This window comes from Anabrus simplex, chromosome 14 (assembly GCF_040414725.1).
Source record: "Anabrus simplex isolate iqAnaSimp1 chromosome 14, ASM4041472v1, whole genome shotgun sequence".
NCBI classification, from domain to species: Eukaryota; Metazoa; Arthropoda; class Insecta; order Orthoptera; family Tettigoniidae; genus Anabrus; species Anabrus simplex.
This window is the reverse complement of record NC_090278.1, coordinates 94,040,842-94,063,423: the sequence shown is the minus strand read 5'-3', so window position 1 is coordinate 94,063,423 and position 22,582 is coordinate 94,040,842. Positions and strand designations below refer to the sequence as shown.

Sequence of the window (22,582 nt, the reverse complement as noted above, 5' to 3'; positions counted from 1 at the left end):
TTTATGGATATCTACAGGTGTGGCGGTAAATGCGTTTTATTATCATAATGTTTAATTCTGAACATTCATTGTGTCTTTTTTTATTAACGCATACCCTAGTATGTTTTGTTTGGCATCTCTGAAAATCGAAAGTGCGTGGGGACATAAAATTATTATTATTATTTGTTAGGTACGTTGGCAAGTAAAACAATAGTTTTCATTGGATAGCTTTTATCACATTTTAAACTTGCTTATCTCCAAATATATACCTATACTTTGTTAATGATCTCGCCTGCTGTATAAACGGCAACAAACGCGAATATTTCTCAACTAAAGTAAACTCATTTCCTCAATCCGAGGTGGTACAGTTCGTTTTAGACACTCCCCCAGTGGAGGGGAGTTACACGTATCGCTTTTACCGCATATCAACCTTCCTGCCATTCGTAAATCTCTGGCAGTACGGTACCAGGAATCGAAGTCAGACTCCCGAGAACAGCAACTAATTGTGCTAACTATTACACTGTCGGACATTATTAACTAAAAAACACAGACATATAGCATGAGCGATGCATGCTTGCAATCCGCAGGTCGGGTACAAAGCTAGGCCTATTCACCTATTTGTGTGACGTCATCAGAGCTGCAGTAGACCTTCGCTTCGCAAGCGGACATTTCTTAACTACGAACACAGATGTACCGCATGGATTCGATGCGTTTTCACTGCGTAGGTCGTACGGACGAAACTATTCACAAATTTGTGCGATGCCATCGGAGCTGCAATAAGACTTGTATCCACTTCGAAGCGGAATTGTTGTTGTTCTCCGACGAATTATGTTGGGGTTTCTTATATGCGAGATTTATTTTTTCATTTTCTTCATCTCGAAAAGCCAGGGGGCCGGGGGGTCTAATACACGAGTAAATACGGATATACATTTCCGTTCCTGTTGTGTGTTGGGAATCAGCTGTTTGTACTCGTAACAGTTTGGCACCAGTGTCTGTCTTCTGGTTAACTGTCAAGTCGAAACTCATAGAACCGGAACTATAAGAAACTGAGTTCCTGTGGCTTGGGAGTCTTTTACTATCCGTGCTGTTGAATAAGACACTCATGTTATCCATAGTGGTATTGTTTCAACAGGTCTGAGTTCATTTTATTTCAGGTAATCCGTGGTTGTACTGTTTCAGCAGGTTTGTGATAATTTGTTTCAGGAAAACCCTCGACTGTACCTGCAACTTATAGACATGGGCCTACAGAAGTCTCCTGTGAATGAGAATGAGATTGTGGGCATCATCGATCAGTTCCTTGCTGGAGATAGCGATCTGGACCAGAAGGTGTTGTTTGCACAAAGGAAGGTGGAGTTCCTTGAGGATTTTGGAACGGATGTTTTAAGGTACGTAGTTTAGCAGTGTTGCATCCTGAATTATTTGTTCATCTTTGGCTTAAGATGTTTTGTATGCTCTTGAGAATATTCCTTGTACTCTATGACTATGTTTGTCTATTCTGTGTTGACATAATATCTTATAATTAGGGATGTAGGCTTTAGCCCATAGGCACTCTTAATTTTTTTAACCCATTGCCATACAAATATTTTCCTTGAGAAATGTACCTTGGAATGTGATTATTTATTCTACATTTTATGTTATGGTTACTAAAATGGTTACAAAAGCATACTGCATTGCCCTAACAACATTTTGGGTTAGAGTTTAACTTACTACAGTTAATTGAAGTCTTTTAAAGTATGGTACACCTTAAAATATCCACGTAGAGGGCAACTTTGCTTTTATTGCACTCGAAGCAAGGTTCCTTCCTGATTCCACGCTCAAAACAGACTTTACATCTCCTTGCTGTGGCTGATTTACTTGTTGTAGGAGCAATCGTTTCAGGAAAATGACTCCAGTGCGTTCCCTGTAGTCTCATTGGTGTGCTGCCTTGAGATGGACCTCCTATAGTGGCATAATCTTCCAGAATTTTATTTGCATATGCATTGGTTTCCTTGCAAATTCCCTCCCAAAAAGTGTCAGTAAGGACGTGACTCACAACGTCACATTCTGTAGCATTATCACCCAGACACCTCCTGACTACAGTACTTAGCTCCCGAACAACTGCACACGCATTACCTTTCGGAATATTGCTGGCCAAACTCCATTTTCAATTGTTCGATGCGGTGAGGCTACGTATGAAGCTAACTTCATCCTCACTATCACTTTCACAAGCGGAGTCACAGTTCTCAGACACACTATCACTGCTAAAACTACTATCCGATAATTCTGAGATATCTTCATCACCACTATCAAGCGGAAATTGCAGAATTCTTTCCTCTTCCTCCTCGCAATGTTTACATGACATCTTGCTCCGTTTTAACATTAATTTCATGAACAAGATGACCAACTTCAGAAGCAGAATAAACATTGACAAAGTAGCCTTTGGATAATAACATTGGCATGTAAATATGCTAGACCTATCTTGGAACGTAATTCTAAAGTACAACATCACAATCGAAAGAAATCGTTAGCCAGACGTATTTCCGACTTGAGTACACGGGGACGGTTGTACCCGTCATTGCATGTTAATGAACGTGGAACTCTTGACGACTGTACCCATCATTGTAACGGAATGGGTTAACGGGCTGAGCATGTGTGTATATATACAATTCTTTTTAATGCATATGGTATAGTTTTACACTTGTGTATAATTTGCAATGTACTGAATTTCAACCATAGCTATGTTTGATATGGTGATGAATTGCAACCAGAAGAACAATTTAAAAGTTTATAGTGGTGTGAAACCTCCTAAATCACTCCAGGAAATTAAACTTGCTTCAAAGAAAAATAGTGTGTACATTGCTTTCCAGATGGACTGATAGAGACTATAAGGTGGGTTTTCTTATTTCAGCCATGAGAATGCATAAAGCAGAATATCCTTCATTTCATCTGATGACATAAGAAACCATAGGCTCATGCAGGGTGCATCGGGATTTTTTCGTTTTGTGAAAAACTAATTGGAAAAATGGTTTGTTTCAGTAGATCTCTCATCTCATAAAGAGTTGTGAACCCTGTGTTGAAAAATCTCTAGTGGGTAAGGGATCTGGAGGGAGGTTCCTGTTTATGATGGGATTTATTCCAGAATAGGTGGCCCATACACAGTCGTGGTGTGTTGAAACAGCATGGTTAGCATGCGCGAAAGAACGGCGTGTGGAAAAACTGTCTTCTCCCACACACAGTAAATAACCCACCAGGGAATTTAGCACATGATACTGCATGTCATTGAGCCTGGCACGTTGTCGTGTACAAATTTTCAACATGATTAAAGTTGTTTGTTTGGTGACTGTAGTATTTGTTCAGCCCATTCCCAATACAGCCTTTACACAGTTGCACACTACCGGTTAGGTCTATCACATTGCCGCATAAGGTTCCATTGTTTCCATCTTGGATTTGGAATTTCACCTCTCATATACAGGACTCTTTGTATGATAAGAAGTCGCTTATATTCAGCCTGCATACATTTTCTGAATCATAAATACTGGACTTCAAGCAAGATACATACCTTCTGCACCAATGTTGTACATAACATATATTTAATATTTGACAGAAGACGTAATGGAACGATAGAATTTACTAGAAGCATCTGGACTTGATATTCAGACCGGCATTTTATACCTTATCACTAGGCAGTTTTAATGTACATGTAAAGTGCAATATTTCAACCATTATTGTAAATAATTGATGTGATATTCAGACCGGCATTTTATACCTTATCACTAGGCAGTTTTAATGTACATGTAAAGTGCAATATTTCAACCATTATTGTAAATAATTGATGTGCTACTATATAGTCTCACTGAAATATGTAAACTTGAACATTTCACTATCTATTGATCCTTACCTCTATATAATTTTATCTTTTATAACATTTCATGCATTTCACCATTTTATATACATGTTATCACGTTACACATTTTGTTCATTTGATTAATTTTACCAGTTTATGACAAATTATTGTTACTGGATTTCAACATATAAATAGTGTATCTTATTTAGGCTGATGATGACCCACACAGGCTCGAAACTAGTCCCCTTAATGCACTGTAATGTATACATAGGCATTACAATTATTGTACAATATTGAGTAGGTGGATTAAGACTTTGTCAGTTAAATTATATGGGTTCTACTGTATGTTGGTTGTGTTGTTTGTACAATATGCTGACAGAATGAAAACAGGTTGTATTAACAACTGAACAAAACTTCAGGCAGTCTGGAGAGTGAAAAATGTAGACACATTTTGTGAACTGAAGCTTCAGCTTTAAATATAGGGATTTGTATGGTTTTGGACTGTGTTAAACTCAATGATCGAACTAGAACAACATTCTTCCAAGATAGCCAGTAAGAAGACTATGAAACCACCTCAAGAATGTAAGAGGGGTTGAAGCAATGTTTCTATGGTTCACTCAACAGGAAAAGTGAGTGGCGCTGTTGAGGGAATGCAAGAATAAATTCTGAAAACATTGTACTGTATCTACTGTATGCAGTAATTAAACAGCTTTAAAAAAATACACATACTGCTATCACGTTACTGTAATCTATGCATTCGTTTCTAAAGATATAACTCTAAAAGTGGTTATTTGCTATTATATACTCGCATATTAGACCCCCTTCTTTTCCTCCACTTTTACAGCCAAAAACTGTAGGGTTGCGATAATCTCAAATCTTGTGCAATGAAAACATTACTTCAAGGCTATAAAGAGCTATAAATTGTACATGTAAATATTCTGCATTATTCCTTAACAAACTTCTGAATGTATTTGAGTTATACTGACTATTTTCATTGGAGGGCAGTATTTCTAAATTTAAAAAGACGACTTTTGGGCCCACATAGAGTAAATATAGTCAGTTTAGTTAGATCATGTCATTTGTTTCATCTCATTAATTCCTCTGTTGAGGTTGACGTCAGGAAGGGCATAGGGTCGTAAAAACTCCCTACAAAGATTTGATGTCACTTGTCTCTATCAGTTGAGCAGTAGGCCTACCACACAGTAAACCTGAGTAAACTGTATCACTGCTTTCATTTGAATTATTGTCTTGTGCCGGCGAGTACGTTGGCGAGTAAAACAATCGTTATGATTGGATTGTTTTTATCATGTTTTAAATTTACTTCTCTCCAGAAAATACCTATATTGGTCCGAGTTAAGAGATATTAAACAAGCTCTTTCTTAATGATCTTGCCTGCTATATTAATAGCAACCGGGAATATTTCTCAACTAAAGTAAACTCGTTTCCTTATCCCGCGGTGGTGCAGGTCTTTTTAGACACTCCCCCAATGGAGGGGAGTTCCATATACCATTTTTACCACATATCAACCTTCCTGCCATTCATACATCCCTGGCATTACGGTACCGGGAATCGAACTCAGTCTTCGAGAATGACAGCTGATTGTGCTAAGCAGTACGCTGACGGACATTCTTAACTACAAAATACAGAGATATAGCATGACTGATATGTGCTTGCAATGGGCGGGTCGGACACGAAACTGTTCACAAATTTGTGTGATGTCATCCGAGCTGCAGTAAGGCTTATACCTGCTGAGAAGCGGAATCGCTGTTCTTCTGTGACCAATTATTAGGGACCTGAAAAATTAGCATCTATTTGTTTCAAAATTAGCATCTATTTTTCCAAAATTAGCATCTATTTACAAAGTTAAAATAATCGCATGGTATTATTAAGAAGATGTACAATATTATAGGGAAGGATCCACCTTTCAATACTCCATAGTATGTTGAACAATCATGAAGTTTTTAACTTTAAATGGTATTATTAATTTTAACGCTTTGAAGTTTATGAAGTGCAGTTATTGTCCTTAGTTCACACACAATACAAATTCATTGTTCAAACGAAAGCACTGTCGGTACTTTGGCATTGCTCTTTTTTTTTTTTTTTTTTTTTTCCCCCCCCCGAATTGCACCGTCTGTCTGTAACCACTGTGTTGGAATGAGATAACACGCGCTCGCTGTCTACATTGTTCGTTGGGGTCCACAACAACTCAAGACAGTATTTAGCAAATATGCTGAACTCTGTCTGAACTGCAGTTAATGCAAGCATGACATCACATTTTTCACTTTCTTTCATCTGGGTTTGAATTGCATGTTTCAGAGAACAGTAACCAGACCAGATATCGTTTCGTGAGAGATCTGTTACTCCAAACAATTTCTTAAGCTCATCTAATTTATCAGTGTTATTCAATATTATATTTTTTGGATGCAAAGCTTGAGAAATTGACACAAAATGCTTATGGTTGGGGTCTTTAGCTTTCAATGTGGCTAGCTTGCACTGTGAAGAATGAGCAGCTTTGACAAATGTGTCTCTACATGCAGCCTGCTGTAGAGGAGTGAGCTTAATCAAAGCACTATTAGTTGCCGCAGAAAAATTCCCCTCACAAATTAAGGTAAAGTTGGCGTCAAGGTTCTGCAGTTTGGGGTAAAGGAGATGAGAGGTAGGATACAGAGACCCTTCAAGTTCAGTAAGGGGTCAACCAATCCAGCTGCATGATCTGTAACAAAAACCATGTGGGAGTAAAGCCTATTCACTTCCCGGTCACTGAGATCAGTCAGGTACTTAATACCACAGTTGTTGATGTCTTTCATGTCAGACATCTTGAAAAATGTAACAACATCAGTAAAGTAAGCACTCAAATAGAAGACAGCCTGAAACCAGCTATTCCATCGGGTTATGACAGGTGCAGGAAAAAGCTTTGCTTCCTTTGAAGCACCATACTTCGATGTTAAGAATTGTAAATATTTATATTTTCGCTTTCTTGTTCAAAAATGCAGACTTTATCATCGCAACCACATGATTTAAATCTGTCATCACTGCCACCCAACTATTGCCAACCAAGCTGATCTTATGTGCCCAGCACTGTACATGCATTAAATGATCCCCTATGACCACACTTAATGTTTCATAACACCGGGTCATGTACGGGACACTGTCACTAACAAACACTTTAACTGCATCATATGGTACACTATAACTGCGCAGAGCTTCTAAAACAGCATGAGAGCAGTTTGTAGCATTTCCTGCATCAAGGTAGTTCACAGAAACAACGTGCAGCTCTCTTTTCGATCCGGCTGGGACTTGGAATATGATGATAAAAACACAACGGCCCATTCTATCTGTAGTTTCATCACAGAGTATGTTGATGTTCTTCCCCATTAGAGCCTCTGCTGTTCTTTTCTGGTGGTCAGATGCAACTTCTACAAAGGAAGAAAGACCTCAAATTATAACAAAATAATTTAAAATTACTAGGTCAATTGGGTACGGGTAAGATAGTTCGATATGGAAATTGCACTCAAATTCAGTATCCTTCAATTTTGCGTGTGGTTTCGATGTTGTAATACCTAAACCGTACCCGATCAATGAAATCGAAACTTACCCGGTAAATATACTTCACGTAGAGTTCTCATGCATGGCAGCTCTTCATTTGAAAACTCAGTGATCCAGGCTCTTAGCTCTTTGTTTTCCATTTTTTCCAGAGGTATATTTGCTTTGGCAAATACTTCAACTGTGCGTTTCGAGAAGTTATCTCTGAAAATTTTTCGTCTTTTACAACTATCTAACTGTGTAAGCACAGAAGATTGCTTTCTTTGAGACGTACTAGCAGCAGGGATTGAACTTTCGTTATCGCGTCGCTTACCCAGGTGTTTTTCAGATTTAACATGTTTCACAATGCTATCCTTTTTTTCCCACCCAACTCGGCAATTACAATACTTGCAAAACACTGTCGTTGAATCTGTGGCATATAAACAATCCTTTGCATATTGCTCAGCCCTTTCGTGTGCAGTTTTTGCCGTGCGCCCCATAACCTAAACAATAGCTCGACTTTCTCCTCTTCACTAGTTTCAGTTTTGAACCAAAGAGAACAACAGTAAAACAACACTGCATCTATCTCATTATTTCTGTGACACTCGATTTACATTTCGATAATAATCGATACAGATCTTATTCCCCTTGCTATTCCCATTGTAAATATCGATTAAAGTCAGCAAGCAGCAATCGATCGGCTACTTTTCTTCATCGATCGGAACGGTCGAAAGATTTATGCATCATATTTTGAGTATTTCTGACGATTTTGCCGAAATATGTTGTTTTCGCCAGTAAAATAGCACATTTTTGCAAAATTCGCACAAAAACCGCATTTTGGGTCACAATTTGCATTTTGTCGCACTTCTATTTACGCGTAAAAATGGTTTTATTCCCCATTAGAATTACCGTAGGCTTGGATTCAGTACAAGATTCAAAAATTTGCATTTATCGCAAATGCGATTTTTTTCAGGTCCTTACCAATTATGTTGGTGGGGTCTTGAATGTGAGATTTTTTTTCATTTTTTTCCTGTTTTTTGACATCAGTGACACAGTCTATTAGTTTTTAAACTTATCTTTTTATTCAGAATTCAGGAGAGTTTTCTTCTGTTATTACTCGAAAACAAAGGTATACAGTTTGGTGGAAATTGTGTGCCCTCTGCTGAGGAATGTTCGGCTTCTGTGGATAGAGAAACAGATTCTTGGTGCAATGACGGGGAAGGGTCTTGTTTGGTGGGCAGAGGACACTAGGGGTGGTGTGACAATGTTGCTCTGAATCTGCAGATACTCTTTAACACAACTGTGGTATACAAAGCATGAGTGGTTGACAGTCATCATTAAATGTACACTACAACCTTGATAATTCGAAATCTGTTAATTCAAAGCCCCTCCTAATTCAATGAAGCTCTTGTTCCCGGAAACATGAGGTACGGTTTTGCATGTTATTTAAGTTGTTTAATTTGAAATACAGATAATTTGTCATTCAAAGAACAATGTCGGTCCCATTACCGAAATTCAGACTTTTAATTCAGAACTGCCTTTACATTAAAAAAATTGTATTTTACAGAGTAATTTAAAATCAAAATTTATCTGTGACATGATAGAACGCTCCTTTTGGAATGTGCAGGGGTAGCTTTCCGCACTTTCACTCACTTCAGTGTGTCACAGTGTCCTTTTACTGTTTGCTAAGTTTGAGTGAAATCATTATTCTTTTGTATTCAGCATTTTTAAGGAATGCCACAATATCACGTAGTAGACAGTGTGCAGAGAAGCAGAATCTGCAAACACTGGCGATGCCGACATCTGGCGGGCGTGGCTCATATAATCAATTTGTACGCACCAAACAGTATCGTCTATGCTGATGAAACAGCATTTTTTAAATGCTGAGCCAAAACAGACTTATGGTTTTAAAGGAGAGAAGTACCGGCCGGGAAATAGTTCAAGGGTTGTACTGTGTTGCAATGCACACGGAAGCGAGAGACTTCCTCCCCTAGTCATAGGAAAGTTCGATAAGCCATGATGTTTTAAGGGCATTGGACGCTTTCCGTGCAAGTACAAGGCATCTAGAAAAAACAAACAGTAGAATAATACAAAAAATAAAGCATTTGCACAGGAGAGTCAGCATAATTTTTCCTAGTCTTTGAATCGTATGTTTTTTCTTTCGTTGTGTGAGGTTATGTTTGTCAGTGAGTTATTCAAGTGCATAATTTGAATAATGTAAATGCACCATTAATGGGTCTTAGAATATTTTGTGATGTGGCAAGGGTTGGCATTTCTGAATTACGAGTTGGCGGTTAATTCAAAATCACGTAATTTGAGTTTAATTTTTGCGCCTCAACAACTTCAAATTAACACGTTTTTACTTGTGTACAAGGTCAATTCAATAATTTGCCGAACTGATATAACTAGTTCATTGTGTTCCTTCAACATTATTCGTTTGCATCACCTTCAAACTTGTCCCCTTTTGAGGCTAGACATGAATTCCAGCAGTACTACCACGGTCTGAAGCATTCCAGGAGATTAAAATGGACTGTGATTCAGTTTGAATTTCGTCCACCATGTGAAATCTTCACCCTCTCAGCTCACATCTTCTCGTAGTCATTCCAAAACTTCAATGAAGAAAGCAGCATTAGGTGTTTGACTACCTTGCAGAGAGTCTGATGCACTTTTGCATTGGACAGTGGGTGACTAGGGTGCACATCATGATCATTTAATGTTCTCAGATACTAGGTTATGTCCCATAGCCTGCTCTGTAGTCTGCATTTCATAAAATTCGGAAGCTATTTTCCCCAACTTGAAGCAAACACACTGTTGATGTAAATTCTCCATTTCACTATTAGCAGAAAGCACGTAGCTACAATTGCAAGGGAAATATCACTACCGATTCACAGAAAAAGCTGATTTTTAGATTGCACAGCAGTACTGCTTTTCGCAGGTGGCAATGATAATGGTGCCGTAGACGAGGGGGAGAAGAACAGTACGGGAATTGAAGGACCAGATCTCGTATGCTGGTGTCATAAGTGAAATGGTGTGGGAGTACAATTGTTAGAAGAAAAAAAAAAACCTTTATTTTTCACAGGCCTGACCCTATTCTAGTTTAAAATTCATTTTAGTTGATAGCTTTACGAGGACAGTTTGAAAAGTTTTCGGAATCACCGCTAGATGTCAGTGCTAGAGCAACGAGTTCCCGCGCAATAATCACACATCCTTTGTGAGTGAACATGTGGCACGTCAGTGCTCTAGCTGCAGGAGTGTGGTAGTGACGACTCTTTGTCGTTGTTCCCGCGTAGTGATTTGTGACAATGGAGAAAACTGAGATTCGAGCAGTGATTAAATACTTTGTAAAGAAAGCTATGAAAGCAAAGGAAATTCATGCCGACTTTCAGAACACACTGGGGGACTCTGCTCCTTCATTTTCAACTGTTGCCGAGTGGACCAGCGAGTTTAAGTTTGGTCGGGAGAGCTTGGATGATGATCTGCATAGTGGGCGGCCAAAATGTGTTACGACCCCAGAATTTATCGCAAAAGTGCATAAAATGTTAATGGAGGATCGTCGACTGAAAGTGCGGGAGATTGCTGAAGCTGTAGGGATGTCTTCTGAATGGGTATATTATATTTTAACCGAAGAATTTGGTATGAAAAAATTGACATTGGACAATAAACGCACCAGATTGGAAATGTCCGAACAAAGTCTGGCCCGTTTTCAGTGCAACCAACAAGATTTCTGTGCCGGTTTGTGACTACAGATGAAACTTGGGTCCACTACTATACCCCAGAGACAAAACAGCAGTCAAAGCAGTGGAAACATGCTGACTCACCACCACCAAAGAAAGCAAAGGCAGTGCGTTCGGCCGGAAAGGTCATGGCCTCAGTTTTCTGGGATGCAAAAGGCATTCTGCTGATAGATTATCTTCCTACTGGCCAAACAATTATTGGGCAATACTATGCAAACCTCCTAGACCAACTACAGGAAAAGATACGCGAAGCAAGGCCTGGTTTGCATAGGAAAAAGGTCATCTTTCATCAGGACAACGCTCCGCCGCACACAAGTGTTATTGCCACGGCAAAACTTAATAAACTGGGGTATGAATTGTTACCACATCCACCTTATTCACCTGATTTGGCACCATCAGACTTTCATCTATTCCCCAAGCTGAAAATTTTCCTCGGTGGACGGAGATTTTCTACAAGGGAAGAACTGACAGCCGAATTGGAGAGGTGTTTTGCAGGCCTGGAGGAATCTCATTTTTGAGATGGGATCAAGGCATTGGAACATCACTGGACCAAATGCATTAGTCTACAGGGAGACTATGTTGGAAAATAAAAGCAGTTCCACCAAGGTAAGGTACTTAATTCTAGTACATTCCGAGAACTTTTCGAACCACCTACGTAGCATACAGTCTTTCATGTAATCTTTTTTTTCTGTTTCCTTTATTTCTCTTTGCAATCATTGGTTAGCATTGTTTTCTTTAGTTTTTTTTTTTTTTTTTTTTAAACATGCAAAAGTACATTTTAACATCGGGCCAATGGCCTAGATGTTAGGCCCCTTTAAACAACAATAATCATCACATCTTAACACCAACCTATGTTTATTTCAGGGTGCTGGAGGTATGAAAAGACATTCCATGTGACAATTTCTAATTTTTATTTTGTACATTCTATTTGGTTTCAGTGTTCAGAAGGCCCATGATGAATTCCAGAAATATTTCAAAATGGCAAAAGATAGAAAGAAACGGGCACCGGAATTTGATAAACTGTAAGTATACCTGTTGTTCTTTTGAATAGTCACACACAGCTAAATTGTAAATCTCTAGGATGGCTTCCTTCTTTCCCAACTTTTTCATGGGAAGAAACAAGGATTTCTGTGCTACTGAGCCTCTCCAGCTCCTCAGTTTGGATGAGGTTTATTGATATCATTCTCCTCTTCTACCATGATCTGAACCTCTGATTACTATCTCCAGGTCTCCCCCAGTTCTCTCACTTTCCTTGTCGTTGATCTCTACCTCCGTGATGGCAGAATCAATTCCTTGGTACATATACATTTGTATATACACTGTGGTTTATTCATTTGATTTAAATATGAAACTGAATTGAAATATTCACGAAATAAAACACTCTGGACTATGTACTCGCACTTAGTACTTACCTGATTACTTACACATACAATTGTTGATGGGCGCCAGCTACAAATAAATGTAACGATAATAGAATGAGAATCTTGAATATCTCTAGGGTGTGAGATATTAAGCTTACTTTGACAGCATAACATATAGGTTCTGGGAAAAGGACACTGAAGTAGGGTTTCCCCAAAAATTTGAGGTTATCTAATCTACCATTGAAATAAAACAAATTGTATTAGATACTAAAAATATATATCCTTTAAATGTTGACTTTAATGGGTGAGATCTGCTGTGATAATTCAAAAGATAATATGAAACTTGGACATTATAACTGAAAGAAACTCTTAGGCATTAAATTTGACATCCTCTTAAGAGACATTTAAAAGTTGTACATGAAATTTATCCCTCACTGGTTCACTTAACAGTACCTTCAACACTTTGAGTGTTATTACAACGTATTCTTTTGAGTTGGTATCAGCTGTAGGTGTCTCAAACCTAATTTGGTGAAGTATCCTTTTAGTTTCAGGGGCTGCCTGGCCGAGGCGGTAAAGGCGTGCTCGGTTCGAATCCCCGTCAGGAAGTTTTAAAATTTAAGGAACAAGATTTCCACTTCCGGAGGTGCACATGGCCCTGAGGTTCACTCAGCCTACATCAAAAATGAGTACCAGGTTAATTCCTGGGGGCAAAGGCGGCCGGGCGTAGAGCTAACCACTCTACCCCAACAAGTGCCGAGGTTATGGATAGTGGAAGCCTTTACCTTCCACTCCTCCAAGGGCCTTCATGGACTGTACGGAGATCACTTTGCTTTTTTATCCTTTTAGTTTCACAAACGAGATATAACATGGCTTGAAATGAAATGGCGTATGGCTTTTAGTGCCGGGAGTGTCCGAGGACATGTTCGGCTCGCCAGATGCAGGTCTTTTGATTTGACACCTGTAGGTGACCTGCGCGTCGTGATGAGGATGAAATGATGATGAAGACGACACATACACCCAGCCCCCGTGCCAGCGAAATTAACCAATTAAGGTTAAAATTCCCGACCCAGCCGGGAATCGAACCCGGGACCCCTGTGACCAAAGGCCAGCACGCTAACCATTTAGCCATGGAGCCGGACAACATGGCTTGAAAATATAATCACACTTCACAATCAACTTTACAAGTAATTCTCAACTGTTAGTCTGCATACGACGACTCAATATTCGGCTGTCACCGAACTGACACAAGAACTCGACCGAACAGGTACAGAAAACACACTCCGAACATATAATCCATTTGGTCACTGATGATTATGTATCCATATCACCGCTTTATCTTCAACTGACGGACTGACCGACTGTGGCCTCACTCTCCATACGACTGACTATCTCACTGTTCACCATCCGTCTCCTTCCAATTGACTAGCTGCTATAGGATACAGCCCTTTATATAGACATTAGTTGTCACATGATATTGCACCCACGCAGAGTTAAAAACATACATGATGTCACTCCCACCCTACTTCAAATTTTACAGACTGTGTTGAAATAGCCTCAGGCAAAGTAGGAACTCACAGAATATTATCTCATCGCTAAAAGCATACAATAACAGAGCGATGACTCGATAGTTACTGTACCGGGCGAGTTGGCCGTGCGCGTAGAGGCGCGCGGCTGTGAGCTTGCATCCGGGAGATAGTAGGTTCGAATCCCACTATCGGCAGTCCTGAAGATGGTTTTCCGTGGTTTCCCATTTTCACACCAGGCAAATGCTGGGGCTGTACCTAAATGAAGGCCACGACCGCTTCCAACTCCTAGGCCTTTCCTATCCCATCGTCACCATAAGACCTGTCTGTGTCGGTGTGACGTAAAGCCCCTAGCAAAAAAAAAAGATAGTTACTGTAACAGTATTGCACCATATGTCGCAATGTTTTAAAAGTAGTATCACAAATAATAAATCCATATCTGATATTAGGCATTAAGTCTGTCTACATTATTTTGATGCTAACATACACATATACCTCATATACAGTAGCACCTTGATAATTCTAAATCGATTAATTCAGAATCTCACCTAATTCGAAGTAGCTCTCGTTCCCGGAAATGTGAGGTACGGTTTTGCATGTTATTTAAATCGCTTAATTCGAAATACGGAAATTCGCAATTCGAAGAACAATGTCGGTCCCACTACGGAAATTCAGACTTTTAATTCGAAACTGCCTTTATATTAAAAAACAAAAACAAAAAAACTATATTTTACAGAGTAATTTAAATTTAAAATTTCTCCGCATCTTGAAAGAACGCGCCTTCCGGAACATGAAGGGGTAACTTTGCGCACTTTCACCTACTTGGGGGTGCCTACAGTGTGCTTCATATCTGCTATGTTCAAGGGGAATCGTAATCATTTTGTATTCGGTGTTTTCAGGAACGCCACAATATCACGTAGCAGGCAGTGTGAATCCGCGAACACTGATGATGCCGACAGTTGGCGAAAAATCGTGGCTTATAGCCTATACTCAATTCGTTCGGACCAAACAAAATTGTCAGTGTCGATGAAACTGCATTGTTTGTTTGTTCGTTTGTTTGTTTTATTTTTTAAATGCTGAGGCGAAACGGATTTATGGTTTTAGAGGAGAGAATTGCCAGCCGGGAAACAAAATGTACTGTCCAAAATATGGCTTCCGATTGAGATAGCTAAAAATAAAATTCAGCAAACTCAATCGTCAAAAATTACCAGTGTTTCGCCCAGAGTGCGGCATGGGCTCATCAGTTGGATACTGCACCTTTTCCAAGACACTGGCCGGCTAGCACGCCGGTAGCGACACCACTGCAAGCCATACATGTGATAAGCACAATGCAGTGCCGACGAACTAGGGGAGAATTGCATCAAAGTGATGGCATGCATTAATGGGCCTTAGAAGTGCCATGGCGGGAAATAGTACAAGTATAATCACTGTACTGTTGTGAATGTGGACGGAAGCGAGAGACTTTCTCTTCTCGTCATAGGAAAGTTTTAAGGGCATCGGGTACATTCCGTGCAAGCACAAGGCATCTAAAATGCGTCCACAGTAATCCAATGAATAAAGCACTTGCACAGGGGAGCCAGTGTAGATTTCTCCTCTTCTTTGAATCATGTTTTCTTTCTTTTGATTTCATTGTGTGAGATTAGGTTTGCCGGTGAGTTATCCAAGTGCATTATTTGAATACTGTAAATTCACCTAGTTGGACAGATTCTGGAAATAGTTTTTTTCCATGGCATTTGAGAGCTTTAAACTGTGAATCAAGGTTAATTGCATGAGTAATGGGTCTTAGAATATATTGTGACTCCTCAAGGGTTGGCATTTCTGAAGTACTTGTTGGCGGTTAATTCGAAATCACGTAATTCAAAGTCCGATTTTTGAGTCCCAACAACTTCTATTTAATGAGGTTCTACTGTATACGTAATAAATTAAATACAATAAAGCAAGCGATAATTAATACATAGTGAAATCAGATTATAGAATTGAATCAAACAATAATAATAGTTAGAATAATAATAATAATAATAATAATAATAATAATAATACAGAGAAATATTTGTAATAGGATGTGAACAGTTACAACAGATAATTAAAATGAGGGCCAATTACCATTGTATTATATAATTGATGTGTCACTCTCAAACACTCATCCAGCAATGAGAGAATATTTTAAAGACTTTTAATTACATTTACAGTAAAACCTCGTTAAGACATTTCTGTAGGGGACAACAAAAGAAGAACGTGTTAAACGAGGAAACATACTGCTGAATATATGAATACGAACTATCAAACGGAGATCTGGAAACACTAAATATGATTTTTTCCGATGTGAGGGCATTTTACGTCTTGTATCCGGCGGGTAGGTACAGTGTAAATTGTATCTACAATATCTAAAGATGAGAGAAATGTATTAAAAGGTGTGAAAAACACGAGATAACAGATATGAAAACCTTTTCTGCTGGGGCTTATAAAATAACAAGTGCAGTGAAAGTTGTGAAAATACACCAAACAAATATGACAACATGCATGGGGGCCAATAAAAATATCAAAGTATTCTTGCAGATCACATTCTTTCTAAAACAAATGTTAGTAGAAGCCTTTTTATTTTGGAGCAGTGGGTTATTAAACATTGGTCTCACTCTTTGACATTGAATTGGAGGTTACACTCAACCATGTGCGACTGGCATTTTGAATGGAAAAAAAAAACTTTGACCAACTTGAGTTATCGAGTCGAAACTCGAAGGTGCAAGTTCAACATTCATGACCTCTGTGCACTTTTAGATGCGGACACCAGTCCACTTTCTGACAGATTTTAATTTTGTCTTCATTAGTCAGGAATTTCACAACCTTTTCTGTATCCGTAACAGGCTATCAGAAGACAAATATGCACCACATTAGTCAATTTTACGCGATTATGTTCCTAATCCAGATGTAGGCTACCATATCACGCAGCAATTTTTCGCTGCACTTCACTACCGGGCGAGTTGGCCGTGCGCTTAGAGGCGCGCGGCTATGAGCTTGCATCCGGGAGATAGTGGGTTCGAATCCCACTGTCGGCAGCCCTGAAGATGGTTTTCCATGGTTTCCCATTTTCACACCAGGCAAATGCTGGGGCTGTATCTTAATTAAGGCCACGGCCGCTTCCTTCCAACTCCTAGGCCTATCCTATCCCATCACTGCCGTAAGACCTATCTGTGTCGGTGTGACGCAAAGCCCGTAGCAAAAAAAAAAAAGCACTTCACTGTACCAAAATAAATTTCTAACTTTTGAATAGAATGTGAAATGCAAGCACAAACAGGCTCGCTGTGTTATTCAGCAATCTCACTGCTAACCGGCAGACAAAATTGAATGTTCCTGAGGCGAACGGCTTGCTCCCCAAAGGTGCAACTTATCCTGTGAGGTTCTGGAATTCAAGGTCTTTTCCTGTAATCGCACAACTGTGGCGACGGCTCTTACCCGAGAAATCATGTTTCTTTCATGAGGGACGAAAAATAACATTTTCAGGGCTAGGAAAAATGTGATGGTACTAAGAGGTAATAGCGAAAATTTGTGACGCGATAAGCAATGTACTTTAATATCGATTTAATACGATGAGAATCGGGACTTTGAATTTACGATGTATGGGAAAATTTCTCATTGAGGAACATACTAATGAGGTTTCACTGTATTTACACACATGTGTAGTTTTTGAAATATTTTCGTATGTATCACTACTATTAATTTAATGGCTATTATTTTGTGAACATTTTAAGATCAGTTGTACTTTTCTAGCTGAAAATGGCTCATTTTCAGCAGAAACATGTCGTAGTTTATGTAATGACTGTTTAAATATGAATGGTCTAATGAAGTATTGAATAGTTGATCCAGAAGTTTATATTATATTAACGAATAAAATTGTTTATGTTAGTGTCGATACTGAACACAAGATGAAGTTTATCAGTTATACTGTTGCAAAGCCACTGACTTCTCACAAAGGTGGCTACATTTCAAATCCAATCCCATTAATATGGAATTTTTGAAAGGGAAAGTCATCTGTGCTTCAGGTTCCATGTAAAGCCGAAGGTTCCATCTCTGTGATCACGATATCAAGAGTTGTGTGTAACTACAAGTTTGCTTGTTTACATTTTGGAAGTTAGTGGTCCTAATACATAGTTTAGACAATAGTATATGAAAGACAGATTCCAAAATTATATTAGTTCACAGATTCCCCCTGAACAAACTGGTTTCATCAAAGGAAAAGGCACAAGAGAACAGCTGTTGAACATCCGACAACTAATCAAAAAGAGCAGAGAATTTCAGCTTTCTATGATCATTTGCTTTCTAGACTATAGGAAAGCCTTTGACTGTGTTCAATGGGAGAAACTTTGGCAAGTGTTATTAGAAATGGGAGTTCCAAAACATCTTATCTGGTTGGTAAAGAATCTAAATGAGTGTAACACAGCAGTTGTCAGGATAAATGCCAAGATGTCTGAAATTTTCAAGACATAAAGGGGCGTCTGCCAAGGATGTATATTGTCACCCCAGCTTTTTAATATTTATGGCGAGTACATCATGAGAACTGCATTGGCTGGATGGACTGGTGGATTTCCTATTGGTGGCAGAAAGATATCAAATCTCCGATATGCAGATGACACTGTATTGAATGCCATGGATGAGGCAGAAATGACAGAGCTTTTAGACCGTGTCAGAACTGAGAGCCTCAGTTTGGGTTTGCAGATCAATATGCAGAAGACAAAAATTATGGTAGTTGATAGGCCTGGCAAACTAAACGAACTCGTGTGCCTTCAGCGACATGGTAATGGTTTCAGAAATGTTGTACCTGGGTGCCATTATAACTAGCAACAACAGTTGTGAAATAGAGATCAGGAGAAGGATTGCCATGGCCAAGAATATCATGTCTCAGTTATCTCGTATTTGGAAGGATCGCTCCATTTCTGTAAAGCTAAAGATGAGACTAGTACTGACACTGGTATTCTCTATCTTCATCTATGGTTCTGAAACGTGGACTTTACGAGCTTCAGATTTGAATAAGATCAACTTATTTGAAATGTGGTGCTGGAGAAGAAGGCTTCACATTTCGAACCAATGAATCCATCCTCAAGGAGCTGAACATCAATACCATGTTATCGGCAAAATGTCAACAGAGGATTCTCCAATTCTTTGGTTATATTATGCATCGTGGAGAAGGAAGCCTTGAAAAGCACATAATTTTGGAAAACGTGCTTGGAAAGAGGTAGCGTGAGCGAGCACCTATACACCGGACAGATGGGATAAAACGTGCAACAAAGACATCGTTCATACAATCTACCCGTATAGCAGAAGACCGTGGAGGATAGAAACGGGTACAAAGAAATATCTTCAGAGATCACGATTCTCAGGATTGAGGGGCCAATATAGAGAGAGAAAGATATGAAATGGCGTATGGCTTTTAGTGCCGGGAGTGTCAGAGGACAAGTTCGGCTCGCCAGATGCAGATCTTTCGATTTGACTCCCATAGGCTACCTGCGTGTTGTGATGAGGATGAAATGATGATGAAAACAACACATACACCCAGTTCCCGGGCCAGCGAAATTCACCAATTAGGGTTAAAATTCCCAACCCTGCCGGGAATCGAACCCGGGACCCCTGTCACCAAAGGACAGCACGCTAACCATTTAGCCATGGAGCTGGACAGTTGTATATGATAAGCTGTGAGAAATAATCTAGACTGGAAGTTAGTAGTCTCTGTATTTGTCTTGCTAATGTTTGTGTAATTTTAGGATTTTTCAGATTTGGAGGTTGGTACAGCCAGCTGTGAAAAAAGAGTTCTTTCTTCTATTTTAAGTCATGATTTTATTCTCGCAGGGCGGCAGATGGGTCGAGTAAGAAGCAGAAAACAAGCAGCTCGAGTAGTGCAGACGCTCTCCAAAACCACGCGTCGACGCATGCGTCTAGTCAGTCTCCTCACGGCAGCACCAGCGGCCAACAACCTCCACAGCCGTCGAGCGGCACGACGGCAGCCACGGGACCATATCCGCCACCCGCCTACGCTCAGAATGGCGGTTATTCTCAACAGGCTCCACCCACGGCAGCCAGTGGATACCAGAGTGGTCAGTACCCAGCTACCGGCGGCGCCACCCAACCGCCTACACCTTACAACCAACAGCAGTACAATCAACAATACAGTCAGTCCAGTGATCCAAACTACGCCAACTACCAGGGGTGGGGCTACTCGCAGACTGGCTATGGAGGTTACAATCAGGGCTGGGGGAATTACAACTACTATTAAAGCCTGTTTTAATATTTGTTGCACTGAAATTATTATTAACAGCACGAAGGTCATATGGATGGTGGCCACCATGTCACACACCAAAAACAGGAAATAACTTGACTGTAGAACCAGTGAAATTAAGAAAAGAACCTATGTTGCATTAGTGAAGTGGTGAATTATGTTGTTTCTGCCGACTTGGTTTAATGTACCACTGTATCTAATTTGACACATTCACTGCCAAGCTTGGTGGATTTTGGATCTCCCTGAACCGGCCATTTTCATCAATTTACATTTAAACTTTAATTTCTTAGAAAACCTAGTGTGTAGAATTGAGTGAGATGTTCAGGGTTTCTGAATTAGGTCAGTTCTCTTCTTAGACAGTTTTATTGAAGATAGGTGTGAGGTAGACCAATACATTTCTAGCTGTAAGCAACTATTGGCCTAAAAATTCACTTATCTCTTCCACTGTCAACATCAGTCGGCACCATATTTTCATCACTAAAATACCATGTGGAACTATTTTGTCCAAAGCTTCTCAGAAATATTAAACATTTTATGCCGTCAAGAATATATTCACAGGTTGGAAACAAAATCTACAAGTTCAACCTTGTTTGAGTTTAGAATATATAAAAAACAAAAGAACTAATTTGTTTATGGAAACTAAACACAGAAATTAAATAAATGTTTTGTTGATCGCTATAGCAGGTTTATCTGCATTTGAATTTAATCAATAGGAAATATATTAGTAATAATTTGAAGTGTTAAAAAATGTTGACAGACATACTTGGTGCGTGCAGCAGTTAAAAGAAAAAGTAAACTTCAGTCGATGTGTTGGGCAGTGAATGTGTATAAAGGTTGCCTCACATGAGTTATAGCGATATAACTTCTTGTGCATGTATTTCTCATAAGAATACATGTCTTTACAAGAACAGGTACCGCTCCTCTGGCTTCGCTGTGAGGTGTGCCATAGAAACATACTTTTACATTCGCACATCCTAAATGAAGAAAATAATATGGATAAGTAGTTTTTTTATTTTTCTTCATATTACAAAATTATAAATCTTCCTATCAGTTTCCAGATTTGGAATAAAGTGGAATCATTTATTATATTAAATTGCTCTTAGAAGTTATGTATTCTTTGTGATTGAGTTTGTTCCACTAATTGAGATATTTCTGACTAAACAATACTTGGTCTAATGTAAAATCAGTAGTTGCATTTAATATTTTGAGACAGTGGGTGGCCACCCTACGTGTTGAGGCATTTTTGAACAAAAGCAGCGTGATGGACTGTGTGACGATGCCAATGGCACTTTTTCTCCTCCAGATTTTTAAAAATGAATGAACTTTCATATTAAGTGTCAGTGTTATCGATACTGCGACTCTTTAACAGACTTTGTCAGGACGTCAAGATATTCTCGCTGTATCTTCCCATCCTGAGTCGTGAGTTGTTCTACCATAATTATTGAAACTGAGAAGAGCAGTGACTGAGCCAATTAATTTGTCAACTTTGAGTTGTAAACAATCGTTGATTGCAGAAATTCTGTTCTCCTAGTTTCTCTGTATATAAATACATTTACTTTTTAACGTACAGATGATGTCTTGAGAATTAATGTGTTGTATATGTCTCCATGTGGGTTAGTAAGTAAGTACTTAATAAAAAAGATCTTCAAGGAATTGATAGTCTCATTATTCAGACACCTAACAGTCCCATGCAAATTATTTGAGCGCGACAATAATGTACTCTCTTTAAGTTGACAATATCTCACTCCGCAGTTGTGCATGAATGGAAAGTTGCCTGCCTAGCAAACTATAAGTGATATCTCTAGGTAAACCCAAAGCCTCGGCTGATTGCCAGAATTTAGTGTGATGATATAACATCTCCACTTGAGGGCCTCGTGCTTTGAGAGTTGGGTCATGCATACTCGGTACGCTTCAGAGCGCTGTGTGAACGCGTTGACGATTTTAAAGTTGCCGGTCTCACTTTGTTCACAAATAGATAAGATAAACACCAGTTTGTGAATAACTGCTTGTGAACATGGAAAATTTGCACTAAAGTTTTGAAAAATTGGCGATTTGCCTGTTTAAATATAATTCCAACCCATTATGTAAGGGTACCATTAGAAATCTCTTAAGTCCAAGACAGTGGGACTAAAATGCTGCCATGCAACTGTTACACAGACAAAGTAGTGCAAAGTTGAATTTCTTAGTTTGAGTCTTTAAGGCTTCAAAATGTAAATTCTGACCTATGTTGTGTGTTTCATTGAATAGAGAACCTTAAGTCCAACATTGCGGTAGACTTTGGAACAATTAAGACTGAATTACTGGGTGTACAAAGTTGTGTAAATTATGCTAAATTTATTAAAGGTCTATATTAGCCATCCGTGATGGCAGGCGAC

At 39.1% G+C, this 22,582-nt stretch overlaps 1 protein-coding gene across 3 annotated transcripts in view; it reads left to right on the top strand.

Annotated features, from left to right (window-relative positions):
* LOC136885579 (pre-mRNA-processing factor 39) overlaps positions 1-21,860 on the top strand; it is a 113,949-nt gene extending 92,089 nt beyond the window's left edge. For all 3 annotated transcript variants that reach the window (XM_067158235.2, XM_067158236.2, XM_067158234.2), the window contains exons 15-17: positions 1,183-1,364; positions 11,997-12,080; positions 19,781-21,860. In XM_067158235.2, the coding sequence (XP_067014336.2) occupies positions 1,183-1,364; positions 11,997-12,080; positions 19,781-20,204 (690 nt within the window). In that variant the 3' untranslated portion in view covers positions 20,205-21,860. The remainder of the gene's footprint in view (positions 1-1,182; positions 1,365-11,996; positions 12,081-19,780) is intronic.
* Positions 21,861-22,582: the final 722 nt, after the last annotated feature.